General features: G+C 52.6%; 2 protein-coding genes and 1 long non-coding RNA gene across 10 annotated transcripts in view; 1 reads left to right on the top strand and 2 right to left on the bottom strand.

Moving 5' to 3' along the window:
• Window positions 1-13,942, top strand: part of MYO19 (myosin XIX) — a 27,122-nt gene extending 13,180 nt beyond the window's left edge. For 5 of the 8 annotated variants that reach the window (XM_036450740.2, XM_036450737.2, XM_036450739.2 and 2 more), the window contains 15 exons: window positions 1,028-1,118; window positions 1,548-1,719; window positions 2,458-2,531; window positions 3,221-3,342; window positions 3,515-3,628; window positions 3,887-4,063; window positions 4,417-4,569; window positions 5,562-5,669; window positions 6,527-6,597; window positions 8,069-8,172; window positions 9,434-9,600; window positions 9,726-9,855; window positions 11,346-11,431; window positions 11,864-12,166; window positions 13,159-13,942. In XM_036450740.2, the coding sequence (XP_036306633.1) occupies window positions 1,028-1,118; window positions 1,548-1,719; window positions 2,458-2,531; window positions 3,221-3,342; window positions 3,515-3,628; window positions 3,887-4,063; window positions 4,417-4,569; window positions 5,562-5,669; window positions 6,527-6,597; window positions 8,069-8,172; window positions 9,434-9,600; window positions 9,726-9,855; window positions 11,346-11,431; window positions 11,864-12,166; window positions 13,159-13,287 (2,001 nt within the window). In that variant the 3' untranslated portion in view covers window positions 13,288-13,942. Of the gene's footprint in view, window positions 1-1,027; window positions 1,119-1,547; window positions 1,720-2,457; window positions 2,532-3,220; window positions 3,343-3,514; window positions 3,629-3,886; window positions 4,064-4,416; window positions 4,570-5,561; window positions 5,670-6,526; window positions 6,598-8,068; window positions 8,173-8,924; window positions 8,975-9,433; window positions 9,601-9,725; window positions 9,856-11,345; window positions 11,432-11,863; window positions 12,167-13,158 lie in introns of those variants that run through there. The other 3 variants (XR_004990255.2, XM_036450744.2, XM_036450743.2) reach the window with 3 other exon arrangements.
• On the bottom strand, window positions 842-9,434 carry LOC118726271. Its single transcript, XR_004990257.2, has 2 exons — window positions 8,733-9,434; window positions 842-8,376 (listed from the first exon to the last, which is right to left on the bottom strand). It is a non-coding gene; the product is annotated as an uncharacterized LOC118726271 (long non-coding RNA).
• ZNHIT3 (zinc finger HIT-type containing 3) overlaps window positions 13,826-17,381 on the bottom strand; it is a 16,899-nt gene continuing 13,343 nt past the window's right edge. The window contains exons 4-6 of the mRNA XM_036450749.2: window positions 16,820-16,903; window positions 15,804-15,884; window positions 13,826-14,296 (exon numbers count right to left, since the gene is read on the bottom strand). Coding sequence (XP_036306642.1) covers window positions 14,115-14,296; window positions 15,804-15,884; window positions 16,820-16,903 — 347 coding nt within the window. The 3' untranslated portion in view covers window positions 13,826-14,114. The remainder of the gene's footprint in view (window positions 14,297-15,803; window positions 15,885-16,819; window positions 16,904-17,381) is intronic.

The following is a 17,381-nucleotide window of genomic DNA, read 5'->3' as shown; positions in this document are numbered from 1 at the left end:
AGGCGGAGTAAGTCCAATCCCCACCTTCTTTCCCCTCCTCTCCAGACATGCTGACCCAGGTGACCTGGGCTCCTCTCATCCCCATTAGTGGCTGTTCTCCTCCCATCTTTCTTTTCCTACTGACCACCTCCTGCTCCCTCACCTCCTCACCTGCCAGAGCAGCGGGAGCGAGTAGATAGGATAGGCTGGCAGCAGAGACGGGAGCCCCTGCAGGGAGGTGGCAGTGCAGTGGAAAGTGGCCTCCATCTCCAGGTGGGCTCCTCAGGCAGGGAGGGGATCACAGCCAGTGTGGGCACTGCCAGGCAAGCACTTGGCCAGAGGGACAGCAGGAGTGGACAACAGTAGGATGTCTAGACAGGAGGTTACAGATCCTCCCCTCGGCTGGGCCATCGGAGCCCAACTGTGCTGAAAGAGAGCCAAAGGAAGCCCAAGCCCAGCTCCACAGAAGCAAGCTGCTCATGAGGAACAGAAGCTGTGTCCTACAGCCTGCTCCAGAGGGGAAGGCAGAGGGACAGACCACAGTGACCTGGGGGCCCACCAGCTGTCCTGGAGGCTCCTGTAGTCAGACTGCCCGGTTCTCATTTAATCTGCCCCTTCGCATCTGTGTCATGGACATCACTGCAGCACTCGCCTCACTGATTAACCAAGTCCTAGCTGGTTGGCTCAGTGGATAGAGCGTTGGCCTCGGAGCAAAGGGTCCCAGGTTCGAGTCCAGTCAAAGGCACATGCCCAGGGTTCTGGGCTCGATCCCCAGTAGGGAACGTGCAGGAGCCAATCAATGATTCTCTCATCATTGATGTCTCTCTCTCTCTCCCTCTCTGAAATCAATAAAAGTATTTAAAAAAAAAAAAAGATTAACCAAGATGATGCATGTAACGTCTCTCAGAGTCCTGCAGCAAATGGGCAGTAGCTGGGAGCTGCTATTCTTCTTCTGTTGTGATTATATTTAGCGGAAGAGAAGCCTTCCAGGCTGGACTCCAGCCCTTACAAGGTGCCCCCTGCGTGTCTCCTTTCTCCTGCCCCTCAGGTCCTGGCTGGACTGCTGCACCTCGGCAACGTCCGGTTTGCTGACTGTGAGGATGAAGCCCAGCCCTGCCAGCTGATGGACGATGCCAGGGGTGAGAGCAAGGGTAGCAGGGGCTGTGCCTCAGGCTTTGGTCACAGACCCAGGGAGCAGGGCTGGTCCTGCCCAGAAAAGAGCCAGCACCGGTGGGATTGGGTAGGAGGCCAGAAGGTGAAATTTGGAATCGATGCCCTTGATTAAACATCAGCTGTAGCGTCCTGCCTTGGATAAGTTACTCCTTACCCCATCTCTGAAGCAGGCAGCATTGTCCCCATTTTACACAGGAGCAAACAAGAGTAGGAGGGTTTATAATTTGTCCCACACGTGGCAATGTGGACTGGGACACGGAAGACCTGGGTTCATGTCCTGCCTCTGCCTTCGGCAGGTCTCTCCGCCTAGCAGCAAGGCTGCTGCGTTCATCTGGGTGGGTGACTTCACTGCCTTGTGAAGGGGGCTGTGTGGACGGAAGGTTTGTCCCTCTCAGGCTCTGTCAGAACATCGGCCTCGCTGCTCTGGCTCCCAGAGGACCCGCTGCTGGAGACGCTGCGCATCAGGACCATCAGGGCGGGCAGGCAGCAGCAGGTGTTCCGGAAGCCCTGCTCCCTCGCCGAGTGCGACACCCGCAGAGACTGTCTGGCCAAACTGATCTACGCACGGTGAGCACTCTGGGCCCCTGCTGCCTCCAGGTTCTCCCCTCTTTGGAGTTGAACCAGACACTGCCATGCAACAGCCCCAGGCCCAGGGTGAGGGCTGCCAGACACAGCAGATAGTTCCCGTCCCTGCTCCCCAGAGCCTTGGGGACAGCAGGGAGTCGCTCCTGGGACTCCCCCAAGCAAGGCCCTCGGCCTCATTCAGGGTGCTCTGCATGGGGAAATTGGCACAGCTTTGGTGATTGGTGAGGAGAGCCTGCCTACCTCTCCGCTGGCAATGCAGGCCGCCATGGTGATCTGGGGTCCTCAGAGTTCCAGGTGCAGACCCATGTGTCCTTGTGTTTCAGCTCTTTGTAGGCACCTGGGGAATATGATAGATGATGGTAGAGCCAGAACCTCAGACCAAAGTGCAGGGCAACCCAGCAAGCAGCAAGGGGAGCCCAGAACAGGGAAGGGTGAGGTCTTGGCCTTTCTTAGTGGGTTATATGGGCATGTCCACCCTCTGGCCATGTGGTTATGGGTGCTTTCTCACCCTGGGTTCTGAGAACCTTCATGATGCCATGTAAGGGTGTCAAGTGGCACCTTTGAAATTAGTGGACGGAACACGTATATGTGCGTGTGCATGTGTTTATGGCAGCTTGGCCCTCCTGGGTGTGGCACCCTGGCTGGAGGAGCAGCTCTGTCACCCCTCAAACTCATCTTGACCCTCTCTCACCAGAGTCTCCTCTTCCCCAACCCCAATAGGCTGTTCGACTGGCTGGTATCGGTGATCAACAGCAGCATCTATGCGGCCCCCGACTCCTGGACCACTTTCATAGGTAGCATGGGCCCCCGCCAGGAACCCCCCTTCTAAAAAGGACCAGGGCCGCTCCGGGCCCACTGTGCTAACTCTGGTAGCTCCTTTCCTTCTCCTGCCTCCCCCTCTCCTCATCTGCCCACCAGCGTTTGGGCAAGGACATCTCTGTACTCACCGGCTCACATCTGACTCGTCCCAAGCTCACCAGGCAGACTCAGATGGCGCTTGTCTGTGAGCGTAGTGGGATGAGTGAAAGATAACCGTGTTGGAACCTGGGTAGAGAATATCAGGTTGGGGAGGCAGTAAAGCTCAGAGGCACCCGTGAGTTTGTTCACAGAATGTGGAATTCTGGACACCAACTGGGCTAGTGAGGCCCAGCCCCTCCAAACTGGGCTGGATGCAGAAAACGTTCCCTGGGACCTGGTGCCCTCAAGAAGGGGCTGACCAGGACCTAAGGCTTCAGCCACGACAAGCTCACCCTGGTGCCCTGGGTTGCCCCCACACACATTCAGTCTTTCTTCCTGCTGTGAATTCTAACGGGGCTTGAGGTACAGATGGGCACCCTGGGGTGGGGTATGGTGCTCTGCCCACTGCGGGTGTCATGCTCACTCAGCCTCATCCCCAGATGAAGCTTCACCCTGAGCCTCTGCAGTGACCCCATGGGTTCTCCCCTAACCCGCGCCCTCCCTGCCGCTCCCCCCCCCCCCCCAGGCCTGCTGGATGTGTACGGCTTTGAGTCATTTCCTGACAACAGTCTGGAACAGCTGTGCATCAACTATGCCAATGAGAAGCTGCAACAGCACTTTGTGGCTCACTACCTAAGAGCTCAGCAGGTGAGCGTGTGGCAGGGTAGGGGATCCTCTCTCTTCCTGGCCCCCAGGACCTAGCCTTTAATGCCTCCTTTGATGCCATGCTGGAACAGCTGGTGTTGCTGAGGCCAGCCATAGGATGGCCTTCTGGGCCTCAGCCCTTAGCTGCCTCCTGCCCCCTCACCTTGCCCTCTAGGAGGAATACGCACTGGAGGGCCTGGAGTGGTCATTTGTCAACTACCAGGACAACCAGACCTGTTTGGACCTCATCGAGGGGAGCCCCATCAGCATCTGCTCCCTCCTAAACGAGGTGGGAGTGTCAGTAGTGTGCTGAGCAGCAGAGGTGGGCTTTGGGCTTTTCTGATGCCTTGAAGACTCATCCATGCCTTTCTGTGCCTCTGTCTCCCCATCTGCCAAATGGGTTTCCTGATTCCCATACTCCTTCACTCAGGGTCACGGTACTGCCTATGTGACAACTCTGCTACCGTGGGGACGACGGGGTGGAGACTGTGAGGGTGTGGGGAGCCCTCTCACTTTTGTGGCCGACTGTTTATCCCGCCCCACACAGGAATGCCGCCTTAACCGGCCGAGCAGTGCAGCCCAGCTCCAGACACGCATTGAAAGTGCCCTGGCAGGCAGCCCCTGCCTGGGCCGCGACAAGCTCAGCCGGGAGCCCAGCTTCATTGTGGTGCATTACGCGGGGCCTGTGCGGTACCACACCGCAGGCCTGGTGGAGAAGAACAAGGTGAGGCTGGGCCACGGCCCCTGAGGACCGGGGTAAACGGCACGCTGAGTCATTGCTGCCCATACACGCAGCTTCCTGTGGTGCATCTCCCTCCTGAATATCTTCCCAGAACCCAGGTCACCTCTTGGGCCATCTGCCTGAGGTCTGCTAATCAGGCACGTCCTGCCCAGAAATGACCCATGTCACACTGGGTTACTGGTTCATAGGCGACCAGCTTGTCTCCCGGACTCAGGGCCTGTCCTGCCCTGGAACTCCCTCCTCTGGGGCCTGGGTGAGCAGGCTGGCAGGCCTGTGGACAGCCCTGAGTAGCACACCACCTGCCCTCACCCACTGCTCTCGTCCTCTCCCAATAGGACCCTGTGCCCCCTGAGCTGACCAGGCTCCTGCAGCAATCCCAGGACCCCCTGCTCAAGGTGTTGTTCCCTACTGACCCAGAAGAGAAGTCCCAGGAGGAGCCTTCTGGCAAGAGCAGGACCCCAGTGTTGACCGTGGTGTCCAAGTTCAAGGTGGGTCTGGTGGTGCTGACGTGACATGTTTGGGTCACTCCTCAGTCTCAGATGTTTGCCAAGCACTTCCCAGGATTGTTTACTGGAGAACATTGATGAGTTAAGACGTGGTCTGGGTTCACACCGAGTGGACAGTCCTGTGTGAAGACAGAGACAGGAGACAGACACACAGACTTAGCATAACTGCCATGATGGGAAGCCCAGGGGCCTGTGGGTGGTGCAGGGGTCTCTCACCCACTGCTTATGGGGGGCTGTGGAAGAGCAATAGTTACCTGCACCCGTGACCTGGCCCATTCCCAGTTCTCCAGCTTCCTGCTCAGACTTTGTCCTTGGCCAGAGCGGGTTTGACTCCTCCCGTATCTTATACTTTCTACTGTCTCTCACCACACTCTGCTCCTCTCCCTACCCCTTTCTTCCCCCCCCCTTCCCCCCTCCATGTCTTTTTAGTTTATTCCTTCTCATCCTTCAAAGTTCTGCATTATGATCATCTCCTTGAGAAGGCACCCGGGGAGCCCAGGTTTGAAGAGCTTTCCTGTCCGGCCTCAGACACTACTGAGGGTGCCTGTCCAGTGCCTGTGCCTCGTTAGGCCGGCTCTGAGACAGCAGCAGACTGCCTGTCATAGCTCTTCAGTTTCCTGCACACGGGACAGACTTTGGTTTACTAACAGCTATTTCCTGAGTGAATGGCTGGGGGTTCTGAGATTGCTCTCTTCTAGGAAGATTGTGGGGAGTGGGGAACCCTGAGACCAGATGCAGAGACCAACCAGTTGGAGGGTCACAGTTCAAGAAAGGTCCCTGGAGGCAGAGTGAGGAGCAGTGGGACGTTAGGGACGGGTGTGCTTGGACACAGTAAGAGCCTACAGTAGTCATCCCAGGGCACATGAAGTCCTGGTCTTGGGGCTGGAGGTGTTTGATGCAGTCTCTAACCAGGCCCAGCTGATGCCCCCAGCAGCTCCATCCTCTGCCTGACTGACGTGCTCTCCCCTCTGCAGGCCTCCCTGGAGCAGCTCCTGCAGGTTCTGCACAGCACCACGCCCCACTACATTCGCTGCATCAAGCCCAACAGCAAGGGCCAGGCACAGACCTTCCTCCGGGAGGAGGTAATTCACACTGAAACAAAGCTGCTTCGCAGAGAGCCCTATCTGGCAAAGGCCCTGGAGGGGTGAAGGGCAGGACATCTGCTCCGAGTGCAGTGACCAGAGGGCGTCTCTCAGGCTGGGCCTGACTTTAGGGGGGCTTGTCTCCCCAGAGCTGGGAGGGCAGGCATGTATGGTTGTGTGGTCTGCACTGCAGTGACCTAAGGAAGGAAGGAGGGCTCAGGTGCCTCTTGCTCTCTCCTCACTGAGCTCTGCCCTGATGAGACTGGAGCCCCAGAAGAATGGCTGTCTCTTGTAATTAGCTGAAAGTTTGTCTCACCTTACATTCTAGTTTTTTTTTTAATTTGCATAAAAAGGGCCAGCAATTGTTCTTTGCTCAGGGTACCGGGCTCCACAGGATGTGGATGAGGTGTGAGTACTGGGCGATGCTGGAGTATCCCAGTCAACTGGTAGATGTGACCTTAGGGCTTATAGCCAGGACCACTCTGTTCTGTGGTCAAGACCATGGTGCAGGTTCCAGGAGGCTCTTCACATAAAACCACCTCCCATGCCCCGCAGCTGTGACTCACTTAATTGCCTAGCCAAAAATAAAACAAAGCAAAAGAGGCAGAGCGCATCTGCACTGCGGGGATGGTAAGAGCCCCGCCAGCAGCTGCCTCCGCTGGGCCAGAAGCCATGCACCACATAGGGGACCTGGGGCTGCCGGGAGCCTTCTAGCAGGGAGATATTTCTTAATTTCTCACTGCCCCAGCCCCAGAGTGTACACCTCCATCCGTGGACCCTCAGGAGGCCCTGCAGTCCACTCCACGCTGGCAGGGTCTCTGGCCTGCCGGCCCCACGCGGTCTCTCCACCCCTGCAGGTCCTGAGCCAGCTGGAGGCCTGTGGCCTCGTGGAGACCATCCACATCAGTGCCGCCGGCTTCCCCATCCGGTGAGTGGGCCCAGCACTGCAGGGGCAGGACCAACGTCAGGGTAGAGCTCGGGACTCGGGCCCAACAAGAGCCTGCCCGGCCAAGAGCCAGATGTGGAGATGAAGAGAAAGGGCAGGCCTACAGGTGTCAACCTCAACTCAAGGGACTGTGCTTGTCATTTACCCGTTCACTTTCTGTGCACGATATTGTGCTAGCACTGTTTCTAGTATATACCAGTGAATAAGGAAGTCTGAGTCTGCCCTCTTGGGGAAGAACAAAAAGTATAAAGTTAATGCTAGGGAAGAAAAAAATGTTATTAGGTAGACTAATGGGAAAGGGTATCCTTGGGCTGGTCCAGGAGGGGTCCTATGGGAAGATTTGGGGAGGAGAGCATTCCAGACTAGGGACAGGTTAGGCAGGTTAAGAGGTGCTTAAGTGACTGGAGCATGGAGAACTGAGAAGAGAGGAGGGAGGGATGGGTGCCAGGCCTGAGGGATTCACAGTCTGTCCTGGGTGCTATGGAAGCTGCTGGGCATTCTGAGGGAGAGCTGTGCTCCCATGGCTGCCACGTGGAGTTTGGACATAGGGTCAGAGAGAGGAGAGGAGAGGAGTGAGAGGCTGTTGCAGGCGGACAGGTGAGATGACGTCCCCGATGAGGGTGGCAGCAGTGAACACTGGAGAGAAGTGGGTAAAATTGGTGCGGCTTGTGATAGAAAGAGGACTGTGGACTGGTTGACGGTGGGTATTAGGCAGGGAAGTCAACTTCCAGGCTTCTCTCTGAGGCAGATGGGTGGATGGGGGATAATTCCTGGAGGCGAGATGGTTTGAGGAAGGCATAGGTTGCAGGGTGGGAGAGTCAGGTTTGAAATGGCTGTGAGACAGGCCCGGGCTCGGCAGAGATCTAAGAACTGGAGGGTCTCAACACCACAAACAAGGAGGAAACCTCAGCGAGGATAGAAGGGGTCAGGGCCATGCCCTGAGGAATGCTCACATTCCGAGAGGGGGATGACAGGAAACTAGCAACAGTAACTTGAGTGGCATGCTGATGGCTGTGACAAGAGCCACATTGGTGCAGTGTTGTGGACAGAAGCCAAACTTAGAGGAAGGGCAGATATTAGATGTCACCAGCTGTTTAGAGAAGGTTGTCAATGTCAAGAGGATAGAGAAATCAGGATAAGTGGAGGAGGCTGTGGGTCAGGACAGTGGAGACGCAGCCAAGCACTGGGGGTGTGAGGTAGGAGTGGTCTAGTGGGGGAGGGGGGGTGCGTGCCCCTTCAAAGGAGGCAGGCAGCAAGCCCTCTAGGAAAGGGCCCAGAAAGAGCAGACCCTTGGAGTAATCTCTCCAGAGCTACAGCCTCGGCCATGCAGTGCAGCCAGGGCAGCACCAGGCCTGGGTGTTGAGCAGATTAAATAAATTACTCCCGTCGTACCTGAGCACTGTGTCCATGGATGAAGTCGCTTCATTCTCTTCTTCCCCCTTTTGGCTTCCAGGGTCTCTCACCGGAACTTTGTGGAACGGTACGCGTTACTGAGGCGGCTCCGTCCGCGCACAGCCCCGGGCCCCCCGAGCTCGTCTCTTAATGAAGGGCGCCCAGGTGAGTGGGGCCCATCATTTCACCCAGTCTTGTCACTGGCTTGTAGGAGCAGAGAGTGGTGGGAAGTGAGCCTGGGTGACAATGGGACAGAGTCACAGAAGCTGGACTTTATTTTCTGGGTAGATGGGGCACTCCTCATGCTTCCTGGACACTACTGTGGGGGCCACATGGTAGGGCTGTTAAGTTGGCAGGAGTAGAGAGAAGCTAGAGATGTGGACACAGTCAAGAAATATTGGGAAGAAACTAGTTGGACTGGGCAAGCATTTGATGAGATATAGAGGAAAAGGAAAGGAAGTAATTAGTTAAAATAATTATTAAAATAATGAGCTCTGCCTGGCCAGTGGGAGAAAGTAGCTGGGGAGCTGTTGAACCTGCTGGGGTTCTCCCCCAAACTTTGGTCTCAAGGGAAAGTTCTGGCCTGTGACCCTGATTGGAGGATTGTGGGCTTGTGGCTCTCTGAGGCTGTGACCCCAGCACAGGAGGAGGGAAAGTGGTGCAAGGCTCCGCCCAGTATGATCCCAGCCCAGCGGTAACCACTCCCCCCACTTACACAGCCTTACCCTGGGGCCAGTTGGGACAATTCTGCTTTGTTTTTCTCTGTCTTGGGCACAGTTAGTCACTTTCCTTTCACCTTTCTCCCCACCGCTCTTCCTCCTCTCTCCGTGGTCTGCTCTGCTCTGTCTCTCGCCCACGTCCCCGGGGCTCTGGTTGATTCTGCTGCTGTTTCTCGTCTGCGGTATCCTCTTTGGCAGCCTCTGTCTCCAGAGAGGTTCTGAGCAGCCAAAGGTGTTCAGAGCCTCAGGTAAACCTCCCTCCACAGCAGTCAGCCCTGCGACGCAGGAGGTCGGCAGGGGGGTCCCAGGCCTCCACAGGCCCAGAATCCGTCCTCTTTTCCCTTCCATGGCAGGAAGTGAGCTCTCAGGGCGGAGGGGGTGGCCCTACTGCCCTGTTTGGCCCTCAGCACGTTTGGGGCACCAAGCGCCCTTTGTCACTTGCCCAAAGGGACCCACAGGAGTGGAGGCTGCAGGCCAGTCCAGGGCACAGCCACAGTGGGATTCCAAGACTCCTCATAACAGCCAGGGGCCTGAGGGATATGAGAGGGGCTGCCCCTGGTTTCTCCCCCACAAACAAAAGGTAAAAATGGCTAGAGACAGGAACAAAGAGGCCTGTAAAATGCTAGGGAGACAAGAACCAGTTTCTTAAGGCCACAGAAGGGTGGAGATGACGAAGCACTGACGGGACCTCTGTCTCCCACCCTCAGAATGGTCTCCACAGGCCGAGGAGGCCACGCTGCAGCCTCTGCTCCAGGACATACTCCGCACTCTCCCAGCTCTACCCGGGGCAGCAGCCACATCGGGCAATTCTGTGCAGGCCACGCCAGCCACACTGCACTGTGGCAGGACCAAGGTGTTCATGACGGACTCCACGGTAAGCTGGTTTCAGAGGAGCAGAGGTCACAGAAACAGCGGTGTGCTCTCAGCAGGACGGGCTGGGCTCTCCTCAGGAGAGGGGCAGGATGGGCTGACGACCTCAGTGGATGCCCCTTCTCCCAGCTGGAGCTCCTGGAACGCAGGCGTGCCCAGGTGCTGGAGCAGTGTGCCCGCTGCATCCAGGCTGGCTGGAGGCGACACCGGCATCGCAAGCAGGAGAGGCAGAGGCGGGCTGCTGTGCTCATCCAGGCAGGTAGGACTGGGGCCCTGGGCACGTAGCCTCGTTCCAGGCCCACAGATGCCTTGAGTGCAGCTCTGATCAGTGACCGCAGACCCTACGTTCCTTTGAATGCTGTCCCTTGAGTCCCCAGACACCAAAGCTGACCGTGTCCCAGCCTCAAGGCGTTGGTGGCACGTCCCGTGGTGCGCTGGGGTTCACACTCCCGTTCTTACCCAGAGCGTCTTTCCAGTTCAGTGAGAACCAGGTCACACCACAAATACGGGTGCTATGTAGGCAGTGGAGGCTAAAAATCTCTTCAATTCCCTTTGCCAGACCTAGAGAGCTCTTTACTCATCTTTCTTTCCCTTTATGACAGCTCTGCTGATCTCCAGGGCTTCTAATGAGTTTAACAAGGTAAAAACCTGATAAGATTTGATTCATCGAAGAAAGAAATGTATGAACATTGTTAACAGCAGTCTCATTTTTAAAAATAAAAATACTAGAAACCACCCAAAAATTTGCCAGTGGTGGAATCATGGCTATGTTATGGACCATCCTTATGAAGTAGCTAAGAAGTCTTTTTGAATACTTTAACTTTAAATTTAATGGAAAACCACTTCCAATATGATGTTCTAACCTGGGTGCCAAACTACATAGGGGTAAGGTGCATTTCTGTGCATATTAGCATGAAAACAATGCATAAGAAAGTACTATAGAACCATGTGGTTTGGTGAGGTAACAGCTAACTTTTATGTGTCTTTAAACATTTTCATTTTTTAGAATTCCACAATCCAAATGTATTCATATTTTTTGGAATAGTCCTTTTTCTGAATATGATTATACCAAATGGAAAAAAATGCTGAAATTTCAAGAAAAAAGTATCATGATCAGTCTACCATTTGGCAGTTATTACCTTTACCAGCATGTGGGTGTCTGGTGATATCATTCATGGATTCACAAAGCAAGCAAATTTGGGTTTCCAAAAAACAGAACTAATTCTAAAAGATGCAGGCAGCCGGAACCGGTTTGGCTCAGTGGATAGAGCATCGTCCTGCGGACTGAAAGGTCCCGGGTTCGATTCCGGTCGGGGCATGTATCTTGGTTGCGGGCATATCCCCAGTGGGGCATGTGCAGGAGGCAGCTGATCGATGAATCTCTCTCATCAGTGTTTCTAACTCTATCCCTCTCTGTAAAAAATCAATAAAATATATTTAAAACAAAAAAACAAAAAAAAAAAAACAGGCAGTTCCCTGGGCATTATGCCAGCTGAGCCTAGGGTGGGAGTTGGCCCTCTCCTAACTGCCCCTTCAAGGTATAGGCACCTCCAAGTCAGTGGGCGTGTGAGGGCCAATTTTGATTCATGTATTGACTTTAGTACCTTACCTTAGGAAGAGTGCAAATAGCCACGAACTGAAAAAACACCTCTTTCAGACTTTTAGGGCAGCTCTGGTGTCGCTGCACAGCCAGGTCACAAGAACTGTAATGAACACTGTACTCTTTCCTGTTTCTGGGCAACCCTCTAGCCATTCGCTCCTGGTTAACGCGGAAGCACGTCCGGAGGCTGCACGTAGCTGCCACGGTCATCAAGCGCGCGTGGCAGAAGTGGAGAGTGAGTACCAGGGTTGCCTGTGGATATCTGGGTACCAGACAGACCCGGGTTGGAACGCTGGCCCTGCCACCGCAAAGAAGGTGGTCTCGTGTTCTTCATGCACAAAGTGGGCCCCACCTGCACTGCAGGGTGGCTGTGACGGTAAAAGTGGCATAAGCAACTGGGAAAGTGCTAAACACCATGGAGTGACAGACTCTTAAACGGAGTGGATTTTATATCAATTAGATCTCACCAAGGAATTTTTTAAAGTAGCCTATGTAAGGCGTAGGCCCACCTGCCTTGGGTATAAAGTTCAGACCCAGTCTGGTTGAAGGCATCCAGCGATCACAGCCAGGTGCCCTTCAGTTCACCTGGTTAAGCTGACTTATTAAAGAGGGTTTTGGTTTCCATTAAGAGCTGATAAAAGCTATAAAGTGGTGTTCTCTTTTTAAGATCAGAATGGCCTTCCTTGCTTCTAAAGAACTGGATGGTGTAGAAGAAAAACACTTGTTTCAAGCTCCCCGTTCCCCAAGCTCCTTCCCGCTGCCCCAGGCACAGAGCTGGCTCCCGGGGGCCATAATCCGCCTCTGGCCCCTGGGACTGGTCCTGGCCAATGCAGCCGAGGGTGTGCATGGCTTTCAGAGGAAACTGGTGGTCTGGGCCTGCCTCCAGCTCCCCACCAGCAGCCCCCGTAGCTACACTGTCCAGACAGCACAAGAGCAAGACGGTGTCACGTCCATCCGGGCACTGCCTCAGGTAAGCTGTGATGGCATGGGTGGCAGCTCTGGGTCCTCACGTCTCACTGTAGAAGGCCCAGGAATCCACAGCGGGAGCAGGACTGGGGCTGGGACAAGAGCTGTCCTAACCCTACTGGGAAAACCAGAGCCTAAGCTTCCCAACTGCTGCAGTTACAACTCGGACTTTTCCAGGGCCTTTTCATCGCCTTAGAAACCGCCTCTAAGTGTTCTGGAGCAGCGGTCGCCAACTGGTGGTCCGTGAGGTCCGAAAGGTTGGCCACTGCTGGTTTAAGGAAACCTTTGGAGCAGCGGTCTGCTGCGGGTGGTCTGTGAGGCCCAAAAGGTTGGCGACCACTTTTCTAGGGCCACCTTTTATTTAGTCCCACACTTGGAAAAAACTTGGGTTGTGCTGACAGCTTACTCCCTCCAGTGACACTGGATTTGTCACCAGGTTTTCCCCAACTTATTATGTTACTTGGTTTTTCTCGTTTTTCACCTAAGGAAATGACAAGCAGGTGAGTCATTGGTCCGCGTGCCCTGTGTTTTTATATTATGGGCAGCCAGGGAAAAAAGTCAGGCCAGCATATAAAACTCAAGGATTACATAATATCGACAAGGCAGAAGGAAGGAAACTAAATTTTTTGCCAGAGGAATTACTGTAGGCCAGAACCTGGGTAAAAGCTCCCAGGACCACACAGTGTAAACCGAAATCCAACTGTTCGACCTTCTGGCGTTAAGCTGCATTAGGGCTGAGACAGGTGATACTTCTAGGAGGGGAGCGCTTTACTGTCCTCATCTTTCTCACTGCAGGGATGTGAACTTTCATATCCTAATACCGCTCTGGACTTTGCCACTTAACCAACTGAAAAACATGTTGGTTAGTTCAGTCCTGCTGCTGCCGTGACTCTTATGCAGCACACACTCCCCCACACCCTGGCATTTGCTCTGTGAGGTTCCTTAGGCCCTGGCTCTCCTGGGAGCCGGAATTAAGCCACTTCTCTCTCTCCCTAGGGCTCGATCAAGTTTCACTGCAGAAAGTCTCCGCTGCGCTATGCTGACATCTGCCCTGAACCTTCGTCCGACAGTGTTACTGGCTTTAATCAGATTCTGCTGGAAAGACATAGACTGGGCGATGTGTGATCTCTTCTCACCTTCTATCCTTACCTGGCCGGGCAACCCTGGTGCCTTTGTTTCTACAGCGCCTTTTCCTGCCAGCTGCCTTGCCAAAGACATTTAATCAACACACAGCTGCCAAACTACTCCCAGTGCCTCCCAGGCCTGTGCGAGTGAGGGCTCCTGCCTGCCTGCGGGCCAGGGCTGCGCGGCCAATCCCCAGGGGTCCTGGGGCTCTAGCCTCCATCTCAAGCTCTGACAGGTGTCAGGGTTAGTAGTTCCCAAACCAAGATTAAGAAACAGCAGGGCCACATTTTAACTACATTCTCAGAGCTAACTGCAATCAAACAAGATTGAGAGCTGTCTGTTGCTACGGTGGGGTACCCCCCCCCTCTGACCCCCCACAAACAGAACAGGCAGCTTGAGATCAGCTCTAAAATCTTGGCTGGGGAAATTCTGCGTTTAATTCCTTTAAAAGGAACAAAACTTTACTATTTAATATGTTGCTGATTTATTTAATTTCAAGCAATTAAATTATGAATCAAGGATGATGAACAATGCAGTGTACCACAGAACCACACTGTGATTTTATTTAGTAACACTGAGCAAGTTTTCACTCAAAGGTGTGAAACTTGATAAATTATCTCACAAAATCTACAACTGTACCAAAAATAAATAACTTGAAAACAACCATTTGAATGTGTGCCACTTGAGTGCCGTCCGTCTGACATCTAAGCCCACGGCAACGGAGGTGAAGACTGGTGCTGGCGTGACCTACCCTACATCCGCCGGTCTTCGTCCTGGAAACACTGCCTGCCTCCTGGGAGAAGGAGCAAGCAGCATCGTGATCCACTTTAAGGATCCTTATTCTGGGATGGCTCCACGATGCTTAAACAGCAGTCGGCAAACTCCACAAACAAGGGCTCCTGCATGCAGGCTCTCATGAGCTTGGCCTTGTCGTCCCCCTGATCGAGGGTGACCATCAGCTGTCTAAGGTGTGGGTTGAGCAGTAAGCTTCTTAATGCTGCAGACTCCCCTTAAAAATTAAGGGAAGAAAGGCAATCTGAGTTGAAGCTGGAACAGGTGGAGCTGCCTGCAAGCTAAATGCTTTAAATGTAATAAGTATTGTATCCCCTGAGTCTTTAAACCCACAAATTAACCCCAGTGCTTTACATAAACAAGGTGAAATCAGCGTATAAGATTTCCACGTTAAATACTTCACAACTACAAATACAGAGAACGGCATTAGCTTATTGGCAAGGACAGTTATGCACTGAATCAAGCACGTCAAACTTGAGGCCCTCCAGCTGCAAAGTTAGACCTGCTTGCACTGAATGATGCTTAAGTGCTTGATCCAGCCTGAAGCACGGTCGGTAGTGAAATGACTGTAACATCTGTACGGTACTTTACAGATGACAGAACTGTTCACAACCATCCCCAGCTAATTCTAACCACTGCAAAGCACCACCTGTCAGGCGGACTCTGAAATGGTAATGAAAATAATGCCCACCTGTAGGAACTACCCTAGCCCATGAATTATATAGGTAACAGAACTATCTGGGACTGAATGAGCAATCCCACAAAATACTGGGTATTATTAAAACCCACATCCTCTAAAAATCAAGTCCAAAAAAGGGAACATCTTTCAATAATAAAGATAGCCTTAGCCAGTTTGGCTCAATGGATAGAGCGTCAGCCGGGGGACTGAAGGGTTCAGGTTCTGTTCTGGTTAAGGTCCCGGGTTAAGGCACCTTAATTGCAGGCACGATCCCCCACCCTGATCAGGTCGAGTGCAGGTGGCAACCAATCATGTCTCTCACATTGATGTTTCTCTCCCTGTATCTCACCCTCCCTTCCATTCTCTCTAAAAATCAATGGAAAAAATATCCTCGGGTGAGAATTAACGAAAAACAAAACAGTAAGATACATTTTAAAAAACAAGTCCTGGATTACCCAGAATATATTAATGGCTAGACTGTAAATGGAGCACTAGGAACATAGAAATAAATGTAGGTTTCTCCCCTACAGACTGATGTGAAACAAATTACCATAAAATCTGGTGAGCAGTATATTACAAGGCACCAGGGAAAGATGAAAAAGTATCTTCTAATTGACAGTCAAAGCTCAAGAACACTTAGGACACGACACTTGAACAAAGCCTTGAAGGAGGAACAGAATTCTGATAACTCACAAAGCCACTGAAACCCAGGCCAAGAAAATGCTCTTCCAGACAAGCTGGGAGGTGTGGAAATCCTGTGTCGTTAATAGAACCGTGTGGCTGGATGAAGGGCTATGCATGCCATGCTAAAGTATTTAATAACATTAAAAATCACATCCAGGCTGTTAGAGCTTCGTTCACATACACCAAGATTGTGGGTACAAGAAGGAACCAATGAATGTATAAATAAGTGGAAAAACAGATTGATGTTTCTTTTTTTTCTCTCTCCCTCTCTTTCTCTAAAATCATAAATAAAACCACATTCTATACAACAGATTAAATGTATCTCAATGGCTGACAAAAAATAAGCACGGTACAGACTTACCTAAATTCTTTAAATTCTGCAAAGAAACTCTGTCCTGTTCCTCGTCACTATTGAGAAAATCAGCTACAGACTCATCATCATCTAAGGAACATATAACACAATCAACTACTTACGTCTCTAAAGAAATTCCAGGTGCCAGATTTTAACAACTACTCCAGTAGATTTTTAAAATGTATAGGCACACACATGTGACAGTAACCCACTTGTATAAACAAAACCTCTTCTCTGGAGTCTGTGACTACCAACACTCTCTTAGGACAGGAAAGGAAATGAAAGAAACATTGGTGACTTAAAACAAATGCATCTTAGAGTCCACACATTTACTTTCTTTCCCTGTGGTCGTTATACCTGGAGGCCGATTATCACTCCTTCTCTCCTCACCATGGCTCCAGCTCTAAGATGGACCAACAAAGTAGGTGTGCTCCACAAAAACCTGCTAACATGAATCTCCTCATGGGTAGAAACTGCCTGCGCCCAGTAAGGAAGTTTCTCTAGGGCAGGAACGAGCCACCTCCTTCTTGCTGTGCACGTTCCACATGCCTTGGATGGCACCAGAGGGGGCTGCTTGCATGGCCCCCGGTAGCCAGTTGGCTGGCAGGATGGGGTGGCAGCTCTCTGCCACTGTTCCCTGTGAGAAGCCTCCAGCAGCAGCAGGTGTCTGAGGCCAGGGCAGCCTCTCACCGAGACCAGCTCAGGTGAACTGACAGGTGCAGCCAGGCCCATGAAGGGAGACTGTAGCCATGACTATAGAAGACTACTTCACCCCAAAATCACACCCATGCTCCTTCCCCTCCTTCCTGTTGCCCCTGTTATTCTTATCCTGAACAATGCCTTTAGGCTACTCTATAACCAGCAAGGACAGTGCCCCCACTCCTGATGCTCTGGGCTAAGGAAGCGCTACCCCTAATGAAGACATGGTCCTTGACTCCCTGCCCCAGCCCGTCCCCTCTTTCCTTTCAACTTACTCTATTTGAAACCCCTTCCTAGGTTTGTTTGTTTGAAGTCAACACACCCACCTTTGTTTTCCTCAGGCTTTATAACTTTTGCAGTAAAAGCTGGTATTTTTTCCTCAACAAGACGAGTTTCGGTATTGCACTGCTCTGAAAGACACACAAACATCAGGAGCACATCCCCTCCATTTTAGTGACAAGGCTATACCTCCCCACCAAGCCAGCATCGAGGCGGGAAGCATATGAATGGAGTAAGGAATGTGGGTGGGGGTAGAGATGGATGCAGAGGAAATGAGAGATCAGATCAAGGGAAAGCATAGCAAAAACAAGCAACTCTGAACCTGGCAGAACAACTTATGGACCCCGAGGACCTGTCCGGATCCCTCCTTGCCTTGCCTAGATTCACAGTGCTTTCATTACATGTAAGCGGCACACTGACTTCAATGAGCATTGAACTATTTTCTCAGGGGTCTCAGATATCAAACTTGCATGTGCTCGTGCCATTGGGCATACACAGGTCCAGCCCAGAGGGGTTTAGTGGTAGGGATGACAGCTAAAGAGATGGATAAGATGCAAAAGACCAAGAGGAGTCTTGCAGGAGGAGGCATTGCCGGGTCAAAGACCATTT

The sequence above is a fragment of the Pipistrellus kuhlii genome, unplaced genomic scaffold (assembly GCF_014108245.1).
Source record: "Pipistrellus kuhlii isolate mPipKuh1 unplaced genomic scaffold, mPipKuh1.p scaffold_m20_p_22, whole genome shotgun sequence".
NCBI lineage: Eukaryota > Metazoa > Chordata > Mammalia > Chiroptera > Vespertilionidae > Pipistrellus > Pipistrellus kuhlii.
This window is presented reverse-complemented; position numbering and strand designations above follow the sequence as displayed.